The 23,699-nt window shown below is 44.5% G+C and overlaps 1 protein-coding gene across 1 annotated transcript in view; it reads left to right on the forward strand.

The window, feature by feature from the left end:
- dnah7 (dynein, axonemal, heavy chain 7) overlaps window positions 1-23,699 on the forward strand; it is an 89,979-nt gene that overhangs the window by 58,532 nt on the left and 7,748 nt on the right. Inside the window, exons 45-57 of the mRNA XM_076264426.1 lie at window positions 1,533-1,723; window positions 4,391-4,524; window positions 5,112-5,447; window positions 7,544-7,670; window positions 12,986-13,180; window positions 13,882-13,974; window positions 14,245-14,421; window positions 16,037-16,198; window positions 16,901-17,101; window positions 17,607-17,768; window positions 19,559-19,744; window positions 20,501-20,638; window positions 23,454-23,684. Coding sequence (XP_076120541.1) covers window positions 1,533-1,723; window positions 4,391-4,524; window positions 5,112-5,447; window positions 7,544-7,670; window positions 12,986-13,180; window positions 13,882-13,974; window positions 14,245-14,421; window positions 16,037-16,198; window positions 16,901-17,101; window positions 17,607-17,768; window positions 19,559-19,744; window positions 20,501-20,638; window positions 23,454-23,684 — 2,333 coding nt within the window. The remainder of the gene's footprint in view (window positions 1-1,532; window positions 1,724-4,390; window positions 4,525-5,111; window positions 5,448-7,543; window positions 7,671-12,985; window positions 13,181-13,881; window positions 13,975-14,244; window positions 14,422-16,036; window positions 16,199-16,900; window positions 17,102-17,606; window positions 17,769-19,558; window positions 19,745-20,500; window positions 20,639-23,453; window positions 23,685-23,699) is intronic.

Consider the following 23,699-nt stretch of genomic DNA (forward strand, 5'->3'; position numbering starts at 1 on the left):
CTAGCATAGCCAGCACAGGCGTAGAACGCTTGATATTGCACCAGGTCATGTTGTAGGATGGGTAGTAGGATGACTTTTTTAGTCTGTTTTTTTTTTATGAACTGGATACTCTCTGAGCTCTAAATATCATTTAATATTGATGCCAAGGTGGCATAGTCATCAATTCCTCCATGGTGTTGCTTTAATGACCTTTGAAATAGCATTTGTCTGTTTTACATTGGTTGAAGCATACCAACAGATTAGGGAAAAAGTGAAGATTGACTTGAAGATTGAAGGATCTGTGAAAAAAAGAGTCATCAGAGACCTGTCCACATTAAACTTTCAGCTTTCTCAGACAATAGAGACGCTGTTGACCTTTCTCACACAGCCTGTTAGTGTTGCAGTCTAAACTCAGCTTGTTATCAATTATAGTCGCAAAATACTTGTATTGTGATTATTCCTATGTCCTGACCATTTGTTTTGACAAGGCTGGAGTCCTTATGTCTAAAATCAATGCACGTGTCCTTGGCCTTAGTCACATTTAGTTCCAAGAAAGCTTCACAACACCATCTTACAAAATAGTTTATGACAGGACCGGGTGATGTTTCTTCCTCCTTCAGCAAGCTCACAATGACTGTCACTTCACAATGTGGCTGCTATCGATCTTGGTTCAACCGTTGTCAGTGCACAGGGCACAAAGGAGAGGAGAGGGAACACAGCCCTGAGGAGAGCCAGCCTCTGTGAGATCTGTTTGTGATGAACATTTTATTAAATGTTTCAGAAGACTAACAAAACCAAAACACACAAAGTCCTCCGAGATCTGTTTGTGAGGAAGTCCCAAGATCCAGCCAACTGTGTTAGTATCCAGCTGAAAGCGTTCTAAAAGCTTCTGCACCAACAGTTGAGGCTGTATAGGTTTAGAGCCTGTGTCCACCAATAGTGTTTTTTGCTCTGACGGCGGCTTTTTTCTATACAAATCCTATGAAGTTCAACGTTCATAGCGTTCAGTGCCCTCGGCAGAAAAAAAAACCTTGCCACTAACTCAGAACTAACGCACACTCAGAGCGCTGAAAGATGAAATCTGTTCAACTTTTAGAACAGCGCTGGGCTTGTCAATGTCACTTCTCTCACGACGACCTTTTGGATGCTATTTCACTCCAGGAGAAGTAACTTTGCAGGTGGTTGTTCTGCATGTCAACTTGCTCTCACAGTCCGCAGATTTTCATTGTTGGTTTTTAGTATAATGTTAGTCTTGAAAAACATCATCTTTAGTATAGCCAACTCAGTTGTGTTGAGTCAGTCAGTTGAGGTACGGCAGCAAATTACGTTTGTAAACAAAAACATATAAAGATATTATAATACATCATATAAAAGATACCAAGAAAAGAGGTGTAATTGTATTTCATTTTCTTTTCAGTTTTGCTTTAACCAGACACAGCAAGATAATGAACTTCCTTTCCAGTAATGACAGCATGTGCACTGAGTGATGCATCTGACATGCTGCTGTCATGCCCATGTTTATCCCTCCCTCCCTCCCTTCCACCTACCTGCAGTGCTGCTGGAGAACATTGGTGAGGAGCTGGACCCAATCCTGGAGCCTCTGCTGCTCAAGCAGACCTTCAAGCAGGGCGGCAGCATTTGCATCAGGCTCGGCGACTCCACCATCGAGTACGCGCCTGCCTTCCGCTTCTACATCACCACCAAGCTCAGGAACCCCCACTACCTACCTGAGACTTCAGTCAAGGTGAAGCTCTTACTGAATGCAGATATATTTCTTTTTAAAATTGATTTATTCATTTGGTTGATGGTTTTATCCAAAGCGACTTACTTATGTCAGTTTTCACAGGGCCAGTTGTCCTGGAGATAATCAGTGTTAAATGCCCTGCTCAAGAGCAAAATAGTGGCAAATACGATCCACAACTTTTTGGACCACTGCATGCTAGCCCATCTCCTTAGCCACTACGCTACCACCGCCCGTAGTACACACACACACACACATCGGAAGCAAACACATACATTACATTACATTTCTAGAATGTCTCCACATTCCAAGAATGCTGTAGGTCAGGGGTCTCAAACTCAAATGAGCTGGGGGCCACTTCCGCCAATGTCATCTGATTGGAGGGCCACATCAGTGTTAAAGAATAATACAAAAAAGAATGGCTATTTCCTAAAATGCAATTTATTTATTTTTTTAAATACTGTATTTTCAAACACAAAACTACAAACAGAAAGTGCAAGTATTTTTATCTATTTTTAGATACCTGTGTTAGCAACCTTGTAGCTTATAAATAAAATAATGATAAAATAAATATTGATACAAATTATAAAAACAAACAAAAAAGCATAAAAACAGGTAGACCTATATGTATGTTTCACACCAAATAAAAATATTTCCTCTCATAACTTTTTTAAACCTGGCAATAGGCGTCAGGGTTAAGAAAGCAACACCATTGGATTTTTATATCAAAATTTCAAAAGGCCATGGCTTGAAAGTGGTCAGAGATACAGTCCTACTGTAAATGTAAAAATCTTTGAGTATAAACAAAAGTTTATGAAGGGGATACATTTACCCATTGGATGGCAAGCACCTCAAATTATGCACCTTTCAGTAAATACTGGATGAACATATTTGAGCAGGTTTACTTTCTTTTTTGTCATATTACCCACAAAACAAATTAACTGGAAAACACCTCAGATGTAGACCTATACCAACAGTAGTAAACTATTACTGGCCTATAATCACAAGGCCTACAATAAACCTGGTCAAATCAGGCTGTAGGTAAATGCTTATCTAATACATCTGATGTAAATTGCTGCATCAGTCTATGTCTAGATATGGAAGTCACATGAGACCATCTCCTGGACCACCATCTTGTTTTTCCCTCACTGACTGATTGATTTCCTCTTGGCCTGTGTTCTCATGGAGAGCAATCTTCCAGCAGCAGTGCAGCTCACGCAGTGTAGAGTGCAGACAACACGTTTGACATTATCTCTCAAATATCAATTGTTAATGTTTCTGTCAAACTGCAAACTGCCAGCTGGACGAGGCAGGTGTGTGTTTGTGCATTTTAATGAGAGCTGCATCCTCCTATATTCCCCTTCAAACAGCTGCGTGCGTGGGCTCTTAGAAAACGCGCCGAGGAAAAGAATCTCCTGCAATTTGCTGTAATAGTGAGCAACACTCACGCTGAGAAAGTTTTGTGTTTTTGTGCAAGATGCAGTTCTTGATGGTCTCGCCTGAAACAAGCATTCTCTCAGAGAGACAAAAAAAAGGGAGAGAAGTGAACTCCTATCCGTGAGGCATTAGTATTCAGGAAATGACTGCGTAAATAACTCTCTATGTGCATATTGAAATGTGGTGGTCTTTTGCCCAGAAATGTTGTTGCTATTTGCATTTACACATTTTCATTAAAGCAAGATCTTCTCAAGGACGCCTCCCAAGTCAAGTTTCAGCTCGGAGTCTTCATCAGCCCTTTCTTCAGGGGCGACGACCCTTTCTAAGCTGCATTCAAAATCGGTGTCGGGACTAATTGAATTCATTTGCATGGTTAAAAAAGGTCAAATATGATGCACACTTGCCTAACATGAGCCCTGAGTCTATCAGTCTGAATCTGCTCAGAGCAGCAGCAGTTACACACACACACACACACACACACACACACACTACGCAAGTAACTGTCACTCTCCCCAGGAACAGCGCAGCTAAAAAACAACGTGGCAGAAAAAAAAGCGATTTAGAAAAAGTGACGCATAAAAGTAAATGACATTATTAAGATGAGGCATTACTGTTGATCATCCCTTGGGCAGTCATTTGCAGGGCGCCCGCTTTACAGCCGGCCATTAAGCCAATCTGGATGGGTTTTTCGCGAGCGGTGCAGTCTGGCTGACTGCCTCCTGACCTGGCGATGGAGGTCCATTAGACCTCGTCTGGTTCCAGATTTCTGTCTGAGCAGCCGGCCGACATGACCAGAGCAGTGGGTGAAACCAAACGAGCCCCGGGAACGAGGGCCACCGGAAAAAAACACAACATGCTTAGAGAGTAAAGAAGAGGGCCTTGGCTACGAGCCTTACTCGAGTCAGTGGTAGCTTTATTTATTTATTTATTATTTATTTATTTGTCAGTCACAGGTGCGCTTAAGTGGCCATTTGCTGGGTGTTACACTGCAGCATTACGGTTTACTGTTTTATTATTTTTTCTGTCGAATGCGACCGTTGGTGGCAGTCGAATGGGTTTATGAGCACCAAAACTGAAGTCTTAGTGTGGCTTTTTACGGCCTTTTGACTCTCTCCTCCTGGATCGTTTTGAGCTCACTTTAGTTCACTCACCGTGAGAGAGCGGGGGAAAAAAGCGAGTGAAACATGAACAGCCGTAATGAGCTGACTTGAGAGGGCTGCCTTGTGCTACCAGGTGACCCTGCTGAACTTCATGATCACCCCGGAGGGCATGCAGGACCAGCTGCTAGGCATCGTGGTGGCCCGAGAGAGGCCTGACCTGGAGGAGGAGAAACAGGCCCTCATCCTGCAGGGGGCAGACAACAAGAGGTAAGATAAAAGGCAGCCTTTGAAGTTGGGCTTTCAGTCTGTGTGTGTGTGTGTGTGTCTGTGCAATTATGTGTATGTATATGTGTGTATATGTGTGCAAGTATATGCATGTGTCTTTAGTGTGTTTGTACTGTATGTGTGTGTGTATGTGTGTGTATACACGTGTGTGTTCCTCTGTGTTCTAGCAGCACTTTTAGCAGGCACCTTTTGAGTTTAATTTTCTCCCCTGTCCGATATCCCTTTCTGTGCAGCCGAATGCATCATTACACATTTAAATCTCTAAAAGCCTGAGCTGACTCGCCCGAGCGCCCTCCTCATTTCTCATTTACTTCAGCCAGCATCTGGCCACTCACTCTGGCAGGAGCCGGAATGCTGTGTAGTGTATTAATTGCGCGCGCTGAATAAAAGCGCACTCCAGACACCTGCTTGGAAATCACGTTTTTGAAGCGTTAGTTATGCATATCATTTGCTGGCCAGTAAATGGGCAACGCTTCAATTAATAACCGAATTTACGGTTTAATGAACGAGACGGTACAACGGCGTTGTTGTTGTGACTTATTTCCTGTGCTTTTCTTTCTTGTTTTTAGGCAACTGAAAGAGATTGAAGATAAGATTTTGGAGGTACTCTCCTCGTCTGAGGGCAACATCCTGGAGGACGAGACAGCCGTCAAGATCCTCTCCTCGTCCAAGGTCCTGGCCAACGAGATTTCGGAGAAGCAGGCCATCGCCGAGGTGACGGAGGTGAAGATCGACGAGACGCGGATGGGCTACACGCCCATCGCTGTGCACTCGGCCATCCTGTTCTTCTCCATCGCAGACCTGGCCAACATCGAGCCCATGTACCAGTACTCCCTAACCTGGTTTATCAACCTCTTCATCCTGTCCATTGACAACTCGGACAAGAGTGACATCCTGGATCAAAGGTACTGTATAGGTGTACTGTTACAAGTCAAGTCAAGTCAGTTTTATTTTTAAAGCGCATTTAACATTTAACTTTGAGTGCAACCCAAAGCACTCCACAAACAAGGCCGGATGGAGCGGTGTAGTCGCCAGCGTGCCCATGACATCAAGACATGACAAATACATTTAAAAAATAACAAACACAAAAGTGCACATAGCTGTGTCTTCACAACCGAAGTAACGCAGGTCAGGAACAGCTCGGCGTCCACGGCAGATCTTTCACAGAGTAGCCTAGGTCCAGCTGTCCCGAGAGATCCCCTCGACCAGACAGTGAAGTGCAGCACCGCTCACGGATGGATGGAAGGATGTCAGAGGCCCAAGGCAAAAGCTAGCCATAGCAAGCTCCCAATGGACAATCGTCAATGACATCAGCTGACTTAGAAGCAGTAAAAAGGACTAAGAATAACACGAAAACTATAAACAGGGAAATAAACAGGGAAAACATTTAACTAGACAAATCAATACAAAAAATAAACATGACATTACATAAAATTACGAACATTACATAAAAACAAACAAAAACATGATGCCAGACGGAGCGGCGTGTCTCGCCAGCATCCCCGTAACCTAGCAAGCTACCAGGTATCTGTAATCTGAGACACGAGTCCTGGAACTATTAGGTGAAAATAGTTACAGTAGCTTTACCCCTTTGAAATCTTGGGACTAATACATGACAGTACTATCTGTGGTATAAGGTATGAGCATTTGGAGTATCAGACATAACTCCTGGCAGTGATAAATGAAGGATACTACCAGTGAATGTTCTCCATTGTCTGGTCTGGTTGTCTGTTTGACCTTGAAGGTCTCAGCTCTGTGTGTGTGTGTGTGTGTGTGTGTGTGTGTGTGTGTGTGTGTGTGTGTGTGTGTGTGTGGAGCTGCTGACCTTGGTCTGCCTGAGGCCAATTGCAGGGCAGGAAGGAGCTGCCAGAACAATAATGAAGGAAATGTGTCTGGTCCAAGAACATACAGAAAAGCAAAAATACCAGCTACACAAAGTTATCTTATTAGACACTCTAGCTACCACACTAAGTCTGACTTGCAGTAACTGTCATTATTATAATATAGTATAGTTGTATAGTCCCCCCCCCAGTGTTTATGTAAGAATGTAATGCAGACAGACAAGTACATTAGGATAGGCTACAATACAGACACGCTACAATAGTCTAGTCTAATTGTACTGATAATAGATTAGTGTTCACTTTTTATTGATGTTCATAAGCCATGTATTTATTTTCTGAGTGCATCTGATGTCTTCCAGAATGAATGTGCACGAGCCCTCAGTTGCAAATGCATCTGAAGAAGCTCTGAAAGTCCCCTCTATGCTGTTTCCAATGCGTTTGAGCTCTGGCTCTCTTTAATCAGTCTTTCAGGCCAAATTAAATCCCAGCTCTGGTGAGTCCTTGGTTTCCAAAAAAGAAACAAACAAAAAGTTGGGGGGTCAACAACAATCTTTCTGAGTTATCTCAGATAAATAAACAACTTCCTGTTCATGGCAGACAGTGCCTGACTAACACACAAACACGGGATCTACCGCTAATGAGCGCTCAGCCACACCAACAAATAGCCACATAGGTTCACAAGCACCATGCTGCACACTAATGGCTTGACTGCTGTCCCTACTCGCACTCCTTACGTCAGCAGCGAGCGCACATCCATCAGAGAGAAAAACAAATCGTCCTTTCCGTAAACGAGACGTGCTGTGTCCGGCCTTCACCTCCACATGAGGCGAAGCGCGCCTGACCTGAAATGCCCACACAGCAGACAGTCTCGCCGTATGACAGCAGTGGACCGTAACTGACCAGCTCTAACATGCGTCATATGATAATGGGAAACATGAAAGTAATTATGGAGGTGTGCAGCATGTTGCTGGAGTTCCATTTGAAAGAGTTCAGTAGTGTGGGTTTATATTATAGCATTACTCATACCATTCTGACTCTAACCCTGTCAGGGCATGACAATGATGATGAAGCTAAAACGCTAGAGTGATTGAATTTTAAATCTGTTAGACGGTGACCTTGGTTTGGTATGTGAAATATGTCTCTGGTGGTCATTTGTCCAGATTGCAGATCCTCCGAGACCACTTTACCTACTCTCTATACGTCAACGTGTGTCGATCGCTCTTTGAGAAGGACAAGCTGCTCTTCTCCTTCTGTCTCAACGTCAACCTGCTCAAGCATGAAAAGCTGGTAAGTGTGTGTGTGTGTGTGTGTGTGTGTGTGTGTGTGGTGAATAGTGCAGGGCCTCAGTGCCCCCTCTGCCATGTTATTATGTGCATGCTCAACTCAAGTGGTTTCTCTGCCTTACCCAGGCATTACTCAAAGGATTCCAGACTGCAGTCTTTTAGACGCTTGAGTCATAATAACACTACTGACCTTTGACCAAGTACACCAATTTTGTCTTCAAATGGCCAATTTTCTCACATGCTACATGTCTCACTCAACTGATCTGTGTGCGTTGTCTGACAGGCACGTACTTGAAGGAAAAATGTGTATGGAGGTGTGAAGTAGTTTGTTGAGCGGTAGAGGCAGTCACCAGAAAAGATGGTTCCAGTATGAAGAATACTATTTATTTTTAAGCTGTCGGCAGGTGAACAGACAAGACAGACTAGTACATTTAACATTCAATGATGTTCGCCGTTAGCAAAATCCTTAATATCAGCAATAAGGTTGTAAATGCAACGAGTCAACAAACCTCTTACAACAGAGGCCCAGAATAGATTGAATTCCCCATTACCTGGACACAGGTAATAAAATGAGTAACTCCTCCCCTCAGGAGTAAACCAACATAAATAAATCAATTAAGTTAAGGAAATACATTTCAATAACAAAACCATGTAATACATACAAACTTCTATGTTGAACACGCTAATATGCCCACATTTAAATATCACAGCATTACAGCTAAAACAGTGATACAATACAACACGGTCAAACACCCCTCATTGATGTGATACAGTCCATTTGTTGGCGCTCCTGCGCAAATACCCACAGTCAATGCGCTCTGCTTTGGCAGACGTCTGTATGCTGCAGGTAAGCTCAGCGATTAGTATGGAGTTCTACAATTAGACAGGTCATCTGCTGGAAACATTAGGCCTATTTTTTGGTCAAAGTTTTCTCCATGGATTCCTGGTCAGAACCCCTATTGGAACAGATTAAAACTTGGGGCATGTTGAATTTTGTCCAAAAGTCCAATATGGCCGCTATATTCAAAAATGCCACATTTCTACACACTTTTTGCTATGCTATGGTGACAATTCCGCTTAAAAACAGTGTCATTTTAGCAAAAAACTGTCCTTTTCTATCAAATACATATTTACAGAGGTTAACTGATGATTTTTAAAACGCTAAGTATTTTTCTAACAATTTTAAATCATTAAAAAATTATAATTGTGTCAGATATTTGTCAAATATCAAAAATCATCAAATTTCCCTCAAACATAAACCTCTTACAGGTTAAATACAGTTCAAATAAATTGGGTACCTTAAAGGGGCTCTAAGCGGTGCTGGGTAACGTCACTTCTGTTGACTTTCAAACAAAACAGAGAGCTAAATCGCTACTTCCTCCCCCTCCCTCCTGCACTGCTCCCGTGCAATTAAAACTCTCCTAAATGCGCATCTCTTCTGTGATTTGCTGTGACAGTTTGTTATGTTTTCATGGGCTAGGTTTGCCCAGGTTGTTTTTGTTGCCGTTTTTGGAGCCTGGGCTGTCCACAGAGATCACGTTTTTTTACAGTGTGTTCAGGACACAGACAGCTAGCGGTTGGTTAGGTGATGTTTGCAGTAAATGACATAAATTGTTTTAGCCTGAAAAACGTGTGGCATCGCTTAGACCACCTTTAACTTAAACAGATTAAAACATATGGCATTTAGACATTTTCCCAAAAACTCAATATCAATTCAAAAATATCCCCAAAATGGGGGATTTTTGGGCCTAAACTATCACAGGAATGGAGAGCACTGGGCTACTCATCAGATGACCGCAGTGAGTGGTTGGGGATGTACAGCTGGATCATAGAATTGAGATAGCCCTATAGCCGATCCAGTAAGTGTCCTATAGACCAAGTTCTATTATAGAGAGCCAATGTAGAGTAACTAGGAGAGGAGTTAAATGTGTCCTCTTTGGCTGATTGAAGACAAGGTGTGCTGGAGCATTCTGAATCATTTGCAACGATCTTACTACACAATCAGGCAGGCCAGCTAACAGTGAAATACAATAGTCCAGTTTGGAGATAACCTTAGCCTGCACAAGAAGTTGTGGAATCTTGTATCAGATAAGGTCTGATCTTCCTAATGTTGTAAAGAACAAACCAACATGATTTTGCAATTCAGGCTACATGCTCAAAGAAATTAAGTCGGTCATCAATTATGACACCAAAGTTACATGCCAAACTAGTTGGGGTCAGTGAAGAGGAGTCGAGCTGGATGTTAATCTGTTGGGGGAATAGCTGTTTTAGCTGGAAACACCAAAAGCTCAGTTTTTGAGAGATGAAGTTGAAGGTGTCGGTCTGTCATCCAAACTGAAATATCAGGCATGCAGAAATCTGATGGGAAACAGTCCTCAGGTGGTAAAGACAGGTAAAGCCGTCCGCATAGCAGTGAGTCAAATCCATGGGAGTGAATGGTCTCACCCAAGGAAGTGGTGTAAATAGTGCCCTAATACTGATCCTTAAGGCACACCTGTGGTGAGGTCATGATACTTTGATACAAGACACACTGAAAGAACGCCCTTTAAGGTAGGATTCAAACCAGTGAAGATCTTTCCTAGAAATTCCCTGTTTAGACAGTGTAGAAAGGAGAATGTCATGGTTTACAGTATCAAAGGCTGCAGTTACAGTCTAGTAGAATTAATACTGATGACTGAACAGACTCCTGATTTGAGGTGCTGCTGTTTACGGGTTTGAGTCTGGGCGTGTGCAGGGCTGAACCATGCAGGTTAAACACAACATAGGTTACATCAGCTACTGTCAATGCTTCAGTCACAGACAGAGCAATTTCAGTAGAATGACCACTCTTGAAACCAGACTGCATATGGTCTAGTAGGTTGTTCTGATACAGGAAGTCATAGACTTGCTCGAAGAACACTTCCTCCAAAGCCAACAAGAAAGGAAGTAGGGAGACAGGTCTGTAGTTCTTCATCAATTGTATGAAGTGTACTTTTTTTAGCAAAGACACAACCCTTGCCTGTTTAAAAGAAGAAGGAACTACTCCAGAACTGAGTGAAGCATTAAACACATGCATGACTGCTGGCAGAACAGCGGGTGTGATAGACTGCAGAGGAATAGACAGGAAAGGATCCAAAGGGCGTGTTGTTGGCTTGGCTGAAGCAGTAGAGAAACCTCTTCTTGTTCAACAATTCAAAGGGCAAAGCTCTCCTAATGGGCTCATCAAACTGAACACTTATCCTGTTGTGTTTTGATCATTTTTATAACAATTTGAGTGTTTTATTTAACTTTATTACACCCATGTGTATTTCTGGTCAAAAATGGCCGGCTATTAGAAATGAATGGGTGAAAAAATGGTCAGTGTATAAAATTGAGTCCAGACACATACTTATTGATCAGATGGACTGTATATATGCTTCTGTACATTAAAACACACACACAAACACAACCTCACTTCCCCTTTTTGCTTCTATGTCAGTCCCCATTGGAACCTTTCCCCAATAGAATCTTCCCCTTTCTGACTTGCATGAGCTCAGGTCAGTGAGGCCTGCAGGCCATAAATAGCAAATGCAAGTTTAAAACTGGTTATATCCAATAGAACACAAGTTTATAGATAGATAGATAGATACTTTATTGATCCTCAAGGGGAAATTCAAGGGTCTCAGTAGCATACAGACATAACACACAACATGCACTTACAGCAGAAATGGTAAACATAAGTATAAGTATAAACATATAACTAAACTCCACTGTACAATAAAGACAGTAGAAGATAAGACAGATAAGAAAACTAACAAAACTAAATACTAAATACACTATATAAGTTAAATTAAGAAAGTCCAATGTGCTTGAGGGTGATCAAGCATAAGACGCTTGTAGTGACAGGGCCGGGACTGGTGAGGTGCTAAAGGGAGTGAGTGTCATAGTGAAGGTGCAAACAGTAGTCCAACCATAGTCCTTAGTTATGTGTGCCTGACAAGGTGCTCAAGAGAGTGAGTGTCATGGTGAAGGTACAAAAAGTAGTCCAGCAATAGTGCAACAGTGCAAGAGTAAGGTCTAGAGACCAGCATAAATAATATAGACAAATAGGAGAGTAAAGTATAATGTGGTAATAAGGTAAAATAAAAAACTATTTCAGTGCAAGAACAGGTTGAGGTAATAGGGTTATAGCCATTCATTCATTCAGTATTGTATCAGAAGCCTGACCGCAGCCATTGATCATGTGTGCTAATATAGCATGAAAAACAGTGTAGCAGTAAAACAGTAGTGAAAACATTAGGCTGTGTACAATAGTAAAACAGTAGTAAAACAGTAGTAAGCAGTAGTGGGCAGTCAGTACTCAAAAAACATGGACATGGAGAGGGTGGAGAGTGGAGAGGTATACAAAGGAGGAGTGATACAAAGATCTATCACAACATTAGATGCTAATATGTGTGTTACTATGGATTTATAACAAGTTATAATATTTTTGGACAAAATTCAACATGCCCCAAGTTTTAATCTGTTCCAATAGGGGTTCTGACCTAACCTGACTCTCGCGAGAGTCAGGTTAGTTCTGACCAGGAATCCATGGAGAAAACTTTGACCAAAAAAAAATAGGCCTAATCTTTTCAGCAGACGACCTGTGTAAATGTGAATGAATGGATGAGTGTGTGGAAAGCCAGGCTCACGGCATGGCGCGCATCATGCCAATACACCCGCAATCTCCAGCACTCGCTGAAGATGTCAATTTAGTGTTGCATCGCTTCATAAAGTGGTTGCCACGCTTGTATAACAAAAGTCCCAGACGCGTCACAGTTACAAAGCATTCATACCCGATTACTTCACCATTTAATCATAGTCATTATTAGAGTAGAAGTAAAACAGTCCATTATTTTAATGTAAATACTCAATAAGCACTCAATAGCGCTCATAATGCTATTTATAGTGACTGTGTTATAGTGACTGTGTCGCTCCGTCACAGGAAGGAAAATAATTTTCAGGCATATCTTGTGGGGAAAAAATACAAAAGTGGAGAATCAGCATGGAGAATACCTCTGCATCAACTGATTTCTGCATGTGTGCCCTGAATTCCATCTTCCTTTCAATGGAACGATAATAATACAGTACATGATACTTGATTGTCGTTAGCAATATCAAGCACCATTAAAACATCATACGAGACATATCATATAAATAATACTAATTAAGAAATAATACTTTTGAATCCAGCTTTTACAGACTTGTTGAATGCCACATTATATTACAGTAAGTGGTGTGGGTCCTTAGTTGACATAGCTGTATGGCCCCATCCCAGAATTCACAGCTGTCCATGTCTTGACCTCTGACCTTTGATCCCAGGTGGACGAGAGTGAGTGGCGCTTCCTACTGACAGGCGGTGTGGGGCTGGACAATCCCTACTCCAACCCCTGCACATGGCTGCCCAAGAAGGCCTGGGACGAGATCTGCCGGCTGGACGAGATGGAGCGCTTCAGCGGCCTGCGCAAGAGTCTGGCCGCCATGAAGGATGGCTGGAAGACGGTGTACGACAGCAAGGTCAGCCATACAGGTCCCCAGGCAAACTGACGGGAGAGTGTTTGGATTCATTTCAATACTGTGCAAATACTCTCTGAAGTGTGTGTCTCTCTCTCCACTCCTCCTTCCCTCTTTTCATCTCTCCATCTCTCTCTCTCCACTCCTCCTTCCCTCTCCTCTCTTCATCTCTCTCCACTCCTCCTTTTCTCTCCTCTTTTCATCTCTCCATCTCTCTCTCTCTCCACTCCTCCTTCTCTCTCATCTCTTCATCTCTCCATCTCTCTCCCCACTCCTCCTTCCCTCTCCTCTCTCCATCTCTCTCTCTCCACTCCTCCTTCCTCTCTCTCTCCACTCCTCCTTCCCTCTTTTCATCTCTTCATCTCTCTCTCCACTCCTCCTTCCCTCTCCTCTCTCCATCTCTCTCTCTCCACTCCTCCTCTCTTCATCTCTCCATCTCTCTCTCCACTCCTCCTTCTCTCTCCTCTCTTCATCTCTCCATCTCTCTCTCTCTCCACTCCTCCTTCCCTCTCCTCTCTCCATCTCTCCATCTCTCTCTCTCCCCACTCCTCCTTCTCTCTCCTCTCTTCATCTCTCTCTCCTCTCCTCTCTCCATCTCTCTCTCTCCACTCCTCCTCTCTTCATCTCTCCATCTCTCTCTCTCTCCACTCCTCCTTCTCTCTCCTCTCTCCATCTCTCCATCTCTCTCTTTCCCCACGCTACAGGACCCTCATCGCACCACTTTGCCAGGAGACTGGCCAGAAAAACTTGGCAATTTCCAGAGAATGCTAATCATTCGTTGCTTAAGACCAGACAAGGTAGGTCATATAAAAACAACACAACGCATGGTCCTTTTTGGTTTTTATTTTTAAATAAAGAACTGTGAAATCATTTTTATAACACAATTAAACTCCCACCAACATGTGATACTCACACACAGTAAAAATATACTGTTATCTAACAGGTGTTATTCTTGTTGTTTATTCACCCACCTGTTGTTTTCACCCATTTTTTTCACACTTCTTACTCATTTACCTTGCATGCCTACTCTTTTCTCTGTCCCTTCCCAACCCTCCTCTCCTCTTCAGCTCATCCCCATGGTCCAAGAGTTCGTGGCAGGCAGTCTGGGCCAGCAGTTCATCGAGGCCCCGCCGTTCAACCTGGGCAAGGCCTTCGGCGACAGCCACTGCTGCGCATCGCTCATCTTCATCCTGTCGCCCGGCTCCGACCCCATGGCCGCGCTGCTCAAGTTTGGAGAGGAACAGGTACGCACCGCTGACCACCACCGACCCACTGCCCAAACAACACCCAACCAGACTCCAACCAGCACCTAGCCATCCTGTGTCTACGATAATATTTACATTTATTCGTCATTAGAGGCAGTGGTGATCCAGAGTTACTAACTGTACAAATACAATGTTTTCATCAGTAGTCGGTAAGGAAGGAAGCCAACCCGTGATCTTGGGGCCGATTGCCCCTTGCACTTAGCCTGGCAATTTGCCATCCCCTTGGTACACTTCGCTTCTACAAGGGTCTGGAATCTCGGCTATTGACGAACGTTTGCAAGCTGGATGCGTGGACTCTGAAGTTTGAAACGATTGGATCTGATTTCACCCAATCGCTAACGTTTGGCCGTGACGTATGTTATGCGCCAGCTCGATCGTGAAGTAAGCTACAGTACAACACTCAGAAATTGCCCACAACAATCATTCCCCACCAAAGCGAACAAGATGGATGTAAATGACCATGCCAGCTTTGCTATACAAATGTAAGAGTTAGTGGAAGAATAGCAAATAACTATTCAACAGTAAGGTTGAAGATAACATATTGTAACGCCGATGAGAAGTTAGGAGACGGGGAGGCTGATATATCGTTCCAAAACTCCGGTAGTTTATTTCCTATAGATGTACAGGCTAGTGCACGGGCAACAGGAGGTGTCCACTACAAAACAACAAAATGATCGCTGATAAATCACGGTCTCATTCACTCGTCATTCACACTCATCGGCCAACAACACAACGCAACACAACTCAGTCGCACGTAATCCACTTCTACTCTGACTAAACTTAGACGTCTTAGAACCCCCTATTCTATTCCCTCACCTTAGCAATCGCTAACCTATCTATACCCCTAAATATTCCCTCCCGGACACCTTCCCCCAATCAAAACACATCAGAATTCATTGACACATTCCATGACACAGACACACACACACACGCACACGCCGGGAACACAGGGGAAAGCCCAACACGGGGGCAAATAGCCTCGGCGATACAATATCATCACAATTGTCAAAGCTAGATGTGATCATCATTGAAAACACGCCGCTTCATTCATACCGGGTCTGCCGCACATGCTGTAATTTAACATCGAGGCTACTGCGCGATACAAATCAAACGTTTCCCAAATCCCATAGGGAGTAGGGCCACGACATCTTTGCCCGAAATAAAATGTGTTTAACACTCCTTTTGTGAGTTCAGTTCCTGAATATTTGGAAGCGTAGCCAGCACGGACTTAAATGCTTCATTACCTTATGCCATTGCCAAACTCCTCGAGGACTACAATTCAAACACAGCGCAGAATCTCGACGTCGTCTCTCACAACTCCCGCCTCCTGCTCGCTGATAGGCGCGGAGTCGAATCTACCGCTGCGAACGAGGCCAATGGCCGGAATCCCAGACGGAGTCGTGGAGGGAGATGAAAATCGAGCGGAAGTACGTAGGAAGGCAATTAAGGCCAGGCTACCTTGCACTAGTACATGCTCCGCCATCTGTGTCTTCCTCGTGTTTGGCTTGTGCTGGACTGTGTTATGGCTAGATTTTATTTGTCTGTGTCCTGTTGTATGTGGTCAAGCTCTGGTTTGTTTGGTGTGTCCATCCAGGGCTTCACAGGGAACAGGCTTACCTCGCTGTCTCTGGGCCAAGGCCAAGGCCCCATCGCCATGAACATGATCCAGACAGGCATCAAGGAGGGCACCTGGGTGGTCCTGCAGAACTGCCACCTGGCCACCTCCTGGATGTCCACCTTGGAGCGCGTGTGTGAGGTGTGTGTGTGTGTGTGTGTGTGTGTGTGTGTGTGTGTGTGTGTGTGTGAGGTGTGTGTGTGTGTGTGTGTGTGTGTGTGAGGTGTGTGTGAGAGTTGTGTGTGTGTGTGAGGTGTGTGTGAGAGAGTTGTGTGTGTGTGTGTGTGTGTGTGTGTGTGTGTGTGTGTGTGTGTGTGTGTGTGTGAGAGAGTTGTGTGTGTGTGTGTGTGTGTGTGTGTGAGGTGTGTGTGTGTGTGTGTGTGTGTGTGTGTGAGGTGTGTGTGTGTGTGTGTGTGAGGTGTGTGTGTGTGTGTGAGGTGTGTGTGAGAGAGTTGTGTGTGTGTGTGTGTGTGTGTGTGTGTGCGTGTGTGTGTGTGTGTGTGAGAGAGTTGTGTGTGTGTGTGTGTGTGTGTGTGTGTGTGAGAGAGAGTTGTGTGTGTGTGTGTGTGAGGTGTGTGTGTGTGTGTGAGGTGTGTGTGTGAGGTGTGTGTGAGAGAGGTGTGTGTGAGAGAGTTGTGTGTTCATGTGGACTTGGCCAACCAAATGAAGAAGCAGACTTTTTTTCCAGTGCCACAGTGTGAACAGAAGGCTTCTGAATGCAAAAAGTTGAGCAAAGCCCTCTGGCTAGCCGCTCTGCTGTCAGACATCACAGTGCGCTAATGGCCAATGGTGTCCTCTCCTGGTGAGGTGACTCTTAAATACTGTGTGACCTCTGCATTTCAGGAGCTGAACCCGGACACCACCCACCCAGACTTCCGCCTGTGGCTGACCAGCTACCCCTCGCCCAACTTCCCCGTGGCCGTGCTCCAGAATGGGGTGAAGATGACCAACGAGGCGCCCAAGGGCCTGCGCGCCAACATTGTCCGCTCCTTCCTCATGGACCCCATATCCGACCCCGAGTTTTTCAACAGTAGCAGCAAGCCGGTGAGCCTTTAGGGTGTTCATCTATGAGTGTGTGTGTGTGCAGATGAATCAAGGGATTTTCAAGTCTAGAATATAAGTGCTAGGTTTCTCTGCTTATTCCTTCCTTCTTGTGTGCACAAGGCATAGCAATGCATACTTATCACACAATACATGCTATTTATATCTATGTGCACTTATTAAAACGCAGCACATACTGTACATTAATGGCGCCCTGAGGTTGAACTGTGAAATTATATTGAAAAACAATTGATTAAATTTAATGTAAATTAAATTAAAAACGAAATATTGTATAGCCTTCTGTTGCTCAGAAATTGTACTTTTCTATACATGTAGCAATTCAAAGCATTTAGAATGAGCATGTCTTCTACACGCTGTTGAGTAAACAACCCTAGTATTTTTTCGTAAAGGTCATTGTGTGTGTGTGTGTGTGTGTGTGTGTGTGTGTGTGTGTGTGTGTCCAATAGTGTGTGTAAGTGTTTTAACACAGCGTTGTGTGTTGTTGTAGGGTGTGTTCAAGAAGCTGCTGTACGGCCTGTGCTTCTTCCACGCACTGGCCCAGGAGAGGAGGAAGTTCGGGCCCCTGGGCTGGAACATCCCCTACGAGTTCAACGAGACCGACCTGCGCATCTCAGTACAGCAGCTACACATGTTCCTGGACCAGTATGAAGTAAGAGCTCCCCATTCTCTCTCTCTCTCTCTCTCTCTCTCTCTCTCTCTCACTCTCTCTCCCCATCACGTCATCACGCAGAAAGCATCCAATTAAAGCAACACCAAAGAGTTTTTTGTACCTAAAAACATTGTTTCCAAAATCGTTTCAGTGGTTCATCAACTCGTAACAGGGTGAACAGCACTTCTGCATTCGCTTCGCGGCCCTCTATCGGCTATAAGCGCACTATGCAAGTTTGCCAGATCGGGTAGCGGATCTGTAGTTCGATGGAATGAGACATAAAAAACTACAAATTTGACTTGCTTCTGATGTCGCAATACATCATACTTTCATAAAATCATGCAACCTACTCTACCTTCTCTGTAGACCTTGTTATTTCCAAAGCCAGTGCTGGATAAACAAATAGCGTGCGTGCGACAGGAAAAGTGCTTTGGTGTTGCTTTAAGGCAAAAAAAACATCACATTCAAACATAGGCTGCTAAGTAAGGCACATGAGTAAAAAACACGCACCTACACACGCGATCTGTCTGTGCTCTTTGCTAGTACCACACGCAAATGCAAACAACTTGCCCTCTAATAAGGCGGCGGTGGTGGCAAATGAGTCATTTTCACCGACGCTGGCTCATCTGCCTGCTGACACTGTCACAAAGGCGGGTCGCTCTGCGTGCGTCTGTGTGCGCTCTTTTCAGTGGCGCTTGAAAAAGGACTCTTGACATTTTCCCAGACTTCTGAGAGCGCTCCTCGCCTGCTCCGTCTACTCCTCCTCGTCTTTTCAAAAAAGCGAAAAAGGGGGAGGCCGTACATTTCTGATCAAGGGCCCCCATGCTCTGAATGCGCTGACATTTCCCACACGCAAATTTCTGTTTCAATCACACACACTCACACACACACACACACGCACAGACACACACACACACACCCTCGACAGCACAGTATGTTGGCACTCCGCATTAGCAAGGGAAATTTCCACAGGAAATGCCACCATCAGGCGGGTCCACCTGTGCACCTTTTCATTTCCTCCCCCCCCCCCCCCCACACCTCATCCCTCCCCACACCTCATCCCTCCCCACACCTCATCCCTCCCCACACCTCTCCAACTCTCCACCCAGAACTGCTACGCCACAGAGGCTCCGCACAAGAAAAATGCAGAAAGAAAAGAGCCTCCATTTTTGACTGGGGGGGGGGGGGGGCAAGCTCTGGGAGAAGCAGAAAGGTTCTTCACCGAGTGACGGCGGACAATGGCAACACAAGAAAGAGCGCCATTATGGACACAGCCGGCTCCACAGCCTCGCTCCCAGTGTCCTCTCATCCCTGACGTGAAGGGCAGTGGCATTTGCCAGTGTGTCCATTAGGCATGCATTAGACATGAAAGCCAGTTTGCATGCAAGCTGATCAATCTGGAGAGAAAGGAAGCAAGCCCCTTGGTGTCACTTTTATAGCACACTTGTTTACATGTTGCCGGGTGACATTATTGAGAAAGGAAAAAGGCGACGCCGGAGTGCACTTTAGTTTTCTTAAGATGTCTGTGGTTGTTTACTTGATGTCTGAGCGTGCATTATCAAATTTAGATGATACTGCAGCAGGCTTAGGGAGTGAAATGCTTGGTAAAAGTCAAGCACTCTGCTCACTTAATTAATTAATGCAGTACCCACCTCTCCTTCCCACACACACACATACTCGCACACATGTACACACATATACACACTCAGACACACACACACACACTCAGACACACACAGGCACACACACACACATTTCTCATGTGTTGTCCTGTTCACTGCCCCACACAGGAAGTGCCCTTCGCTGCCATCCTCTACATGACGGGTGAGTGTAACTATGGCGGCCGTGTGACGGACGACTGGGATCGGCGAACTCTGCGCACCATCCTCTCCATCTTCTACAAGCCCGAGATCATCAACGATCCCGACTACAAGTTTGACCCCAGCGGCCTGTACTACGCGCCGTCTGAGGGAGATGTAAGCCACGCTGGACCACACATTGATCAGCTGACAGACAAACCACCGGGGCTAGTCTTAACCATGTTATACTATTCTTGGTACCTCGGGTTATTTTTACCAATCCATTAAAAGGCTGTAGTGTCTGCTGGTCCTTTTTAGCTTGTTATCCAGCCTGCCAGTGGTGTGTGAGGAAAAAAAACACTTAATGCAATCCTTTCGTATGAATATCCAACAATTTAAAAAGCGAAATATATATGATGGAGTAGTGGTTAAAACACAATGATTATCTCTGTCCATCAGAAGAAGTACACCTTATATAACTGCACTATATTGCATTAGAGTCCCATGCATAATATATCCCTACCATAAGTCTTCCCAGTCATTGCAACCCCCAGTACTTCACTACTGTTAGAAGTGATCATGAAGTTTAAGTCACATGCGGTGGTGGTGTGCAGTTTTGCCAAGGCTGCCACTTAATTTATTTGTGAGCACTCGGCTAATGTATGCACAATTTTATTTGGCATTTTCTCTCCCTGAATCTTTTATTCATGAACTTTAATTTGCATAGTCATTATTATAAATGTCAGCAATCTCAGCCATACAGTGTTTTAAGTGAATGTCATTACTTATGCGTTGTACTTCCAGGACATCTGCTGTCGCATTAAAATGTGTGCCACACCCCCCCCCCTCCCTTCCTCCCTCCCTTTCCTTCTCTTCTTCTCTCCTTCTCTCTCCCTCTCTCCCCTCTCTCTCTCTTCCCATCTCCTATTTCAGTATAATAGCTACATAGAGTACACCAAGGCCCTCCCTCTCTATCCCTCGCCGGAGATCTTTGGCATGAACATCAACGCCGACATCAGCAAGGACCAGGTGGAGACGCAGCTCCTTCTCGATAGCATCCTGCTCACCCAGGTACTTTGGCGCACATCACACCAAATGCACTTGTAGCCGTCTTCTGCCCATTATACTGTCTGTCCCTTTGGCATGCCTCAAAGCGACACACATGCACACACACACACACATACACACACACAGTAGTACACGCGCACACACACACACATGCACACACATGCACACACACACACACACACATACACACACACACACACAGTAGTACACGCGCACACACACACACATGCACACACACACACACACACACATACACACACACACACACACAGTAGTACACGCGCACACACACACACACACACACACACACACACACACACACACACACACACACACACACAGTAGTACACGCGCACACACACACACACACACACACACACACACACACACACACACACAGACCACACTCTCATTAGGACTCGGGCTCAGTCGAAAAACAGCCGTGAAGCAGCAGTAAGCACTCTTCAAAAGACGATGCCCGGAAACCCAGTCCCCTATGAAACAGCAGCTGAACCTGACGCAAAACTCCAATCTAAGGAGTTTTCCAGCACCTTTCCAAAACATCCAAGAGCCAACATATGTTGAGCTAGCCATGAATTTACACATATCTGAAGAACCTGGAAAAAGTTCTGCCATTTCAGCTAAAGTTAGCTACCCAAACAACCCTATGCCTTATCTCTTAATCTCACTTATTTACAACTGCCATTTTTGCTTACGAGTTTGTTCACCAATGGCCCAGCGGATTATAGATATTTAACATGTGCAGTGTTAGATCTCGTGTGTTAAACTGAAATCAGCACACTGCCAGGCTCTGAGTGTAGAGGAAGTCCTGGTCGGGCCAGCAGCATGCTCTTGGCACCAGCCGGGTCTCACTGGGGTGGCCCCCGCTCACTAGCTCGCTAGCTCGCTCGGAAAAAACGTATCTCCTGTTGACATTCCTCCAAAACTATCAGAGTACTGCAGTTGGCACACGGCTTAGGTGTCAAACTGGCAAAGAAAATGGATCCCTCATTAGGATTTGGTTGCCATATCTCAGCCTAGCACATTCCACTACACAGCCCCGGCTCCCTGTTGTGGAAATCCAAATATATTTCAGCCCTACGAGAGAGAGTCAGATGAATATTTCAATATTTGATTACCTTCTTTTGAATATTTGCGTTGAAACATTAATTAGGATTTTTTTTTGGGGGGAAAGGGGGGAGGGGGGTTAATATTTCATCTTTGAAGTGTTTTGCGGAAAGTTCTGGAATCAACATCTCAGAGTAACCCCTCCACACACACATGCACCCACACACAGTGCTGGGAATGTTTTGGCTTTTGACAGGATTTACAGCGCAGAGGGTGTGTGTATGAGTTCGTGTGTGTGTCTAAGTGTTTGTGTGTGTGTTGATTGCCGGGTAAGATCTGTGATCAGGCCTCGCTGGTGCTGTTTGTTTCAAGTGGAGCCAGGTTAGCACACTGAGCTCAGGTGAACAGCTGCCAACACACCAGCATGTTGCTATCAACAGCAACAAGACAGAGTATGAAAGCACACTCAGTTAGCTGGATGCAGCATGGAGCAAGGTAGAGGTTGGCCTTTGAGGAGAACTGTACCGCTGTTTTATAGCAGTCTGTAGATACACAAAGAAAACAATGTTGTTGTTTTTGCTAGAGAATGATGAATTCATCAATTTTTTCGAAGATGTGGAAAATTAAGAGCAACTACAGGGGAAGAACAGGACATTGTTATTCATTGAAAGTGTTAGTTACAGACTGACAATAAACTGATTGTTTAACGCAACATCTATGAAATGAATCACTGATGAATGACAACAGCACTAATGAAGTGTTAGCAGCACGCTTGCATATATATGGCGTACATCTTTACTAAGATAAATAGTGATTTGCTATTCCAACTTGTGCTTTGTTCCTCATTCATTTATTTGAACTATGAACTCTCTTAGTGGCTAATGTAGATCCATCCGTCTCCATGGGCCACATCCACATATGAGTGCCAAACATGGCCAAACAACTGTTTGTTATTCTTACGGCAGCCACACAGGGATTTAGGTTCTAGTTTTTAATTACAGCCAGGGGCAATTTATATCTCTGACAAAAAGCTTAAAGAGATGAAGATGTGATGTGAATGCAGTTTGTGTAATGAGAATGTGTAATGGTGGCTCATTTAGGAGACTATAAATAGGGTATTAATGGTGGAGATGTAATGTAATGGCTTTTGCTGTCTGCATGTTGCTGTCAGAGTGGTGTTCGGGTAAGTTCACTTAATGTACAACTCTTTTGACCATTTTCTTGACTCGCCATGTCTAATTCTTCTGTGTGTGTTTGTCTGTATTTCCATTGTGTGTGTGTGTGTGTGTGTGTGTGTGTGTGTACTTCTCAGGGACAATTAACAGTAAGTGCACCATTTGAGGGAGAGTTACTGTAACCGTAAGTGCATCACAGTGTCTAGGGCTGAGGTATCTCTAGCTCTCTAGCTCACAGTAAGTACAAGGTACGTGCCTAAGTACAGATAAGGGTCTGAGAGTGTAAAATCTCCATTAAAAACCATTAAAACATATGGAAGTGAAGGGTTTGTCTTTTTGTTGTAATTCTCTTTGGGATGAGAAGCAGTTTTCTCCCATCGCTTGTGTTTTCTTCTTTTGGAATGTCTATCTTCAACGCTGTTTGTTCAATGACCTATACTCCTTAGGGTAATAATTGTGCATGTATCCTGTGTGTAGCACTTGAATGAAATGCTGCTGATGGTCACATAGCTTTAAGAGCATATGAACATAAGCCCCTCAAAAATGTACTAAGGAAGCATCTCCGTCTCTCTCAGTCTCGCTCGTCTGGGGGAGACGTCAAGTCTTCGGACGACATGGTGTTCGAGGTAGCGGCCGACATTCTGAGCAAGCTGCCGCCGAACTTCGACATAGAGGCGTCCATGCGGGCGTTCCCAACCAGCTACAACCAGAGCATGAATACAGTGCTGGTGCAGGAGATGGGCCGCTTCAACAAGCTGCTCCAGACCATCCGCGACTCCTGCATCAACATCCAAAAGGCCATCAAGGTAAACATGACCCCC

The sequence above is a fragment of the Alosa pseudoharengus genome, unplaced genomic scaffold, assembly GCF_046254945.1.
Source record: "Alosa pseudoharengus isolate Yale_2024_CS ecotype anadromous, Long Island Sound unplaced genomic scaffold, YU_APseudo_1.1 YU_APseudo_1.1_scf_3, whole genome shotgun sequence".
NCBI classification, from domain to species: domain Eukaryota; kingdom Metazoa; phylum Chordata; class Actinopteri; order Clupeiformes; family Clupeidae; genus Alosa; species Alosa pseudoharengus.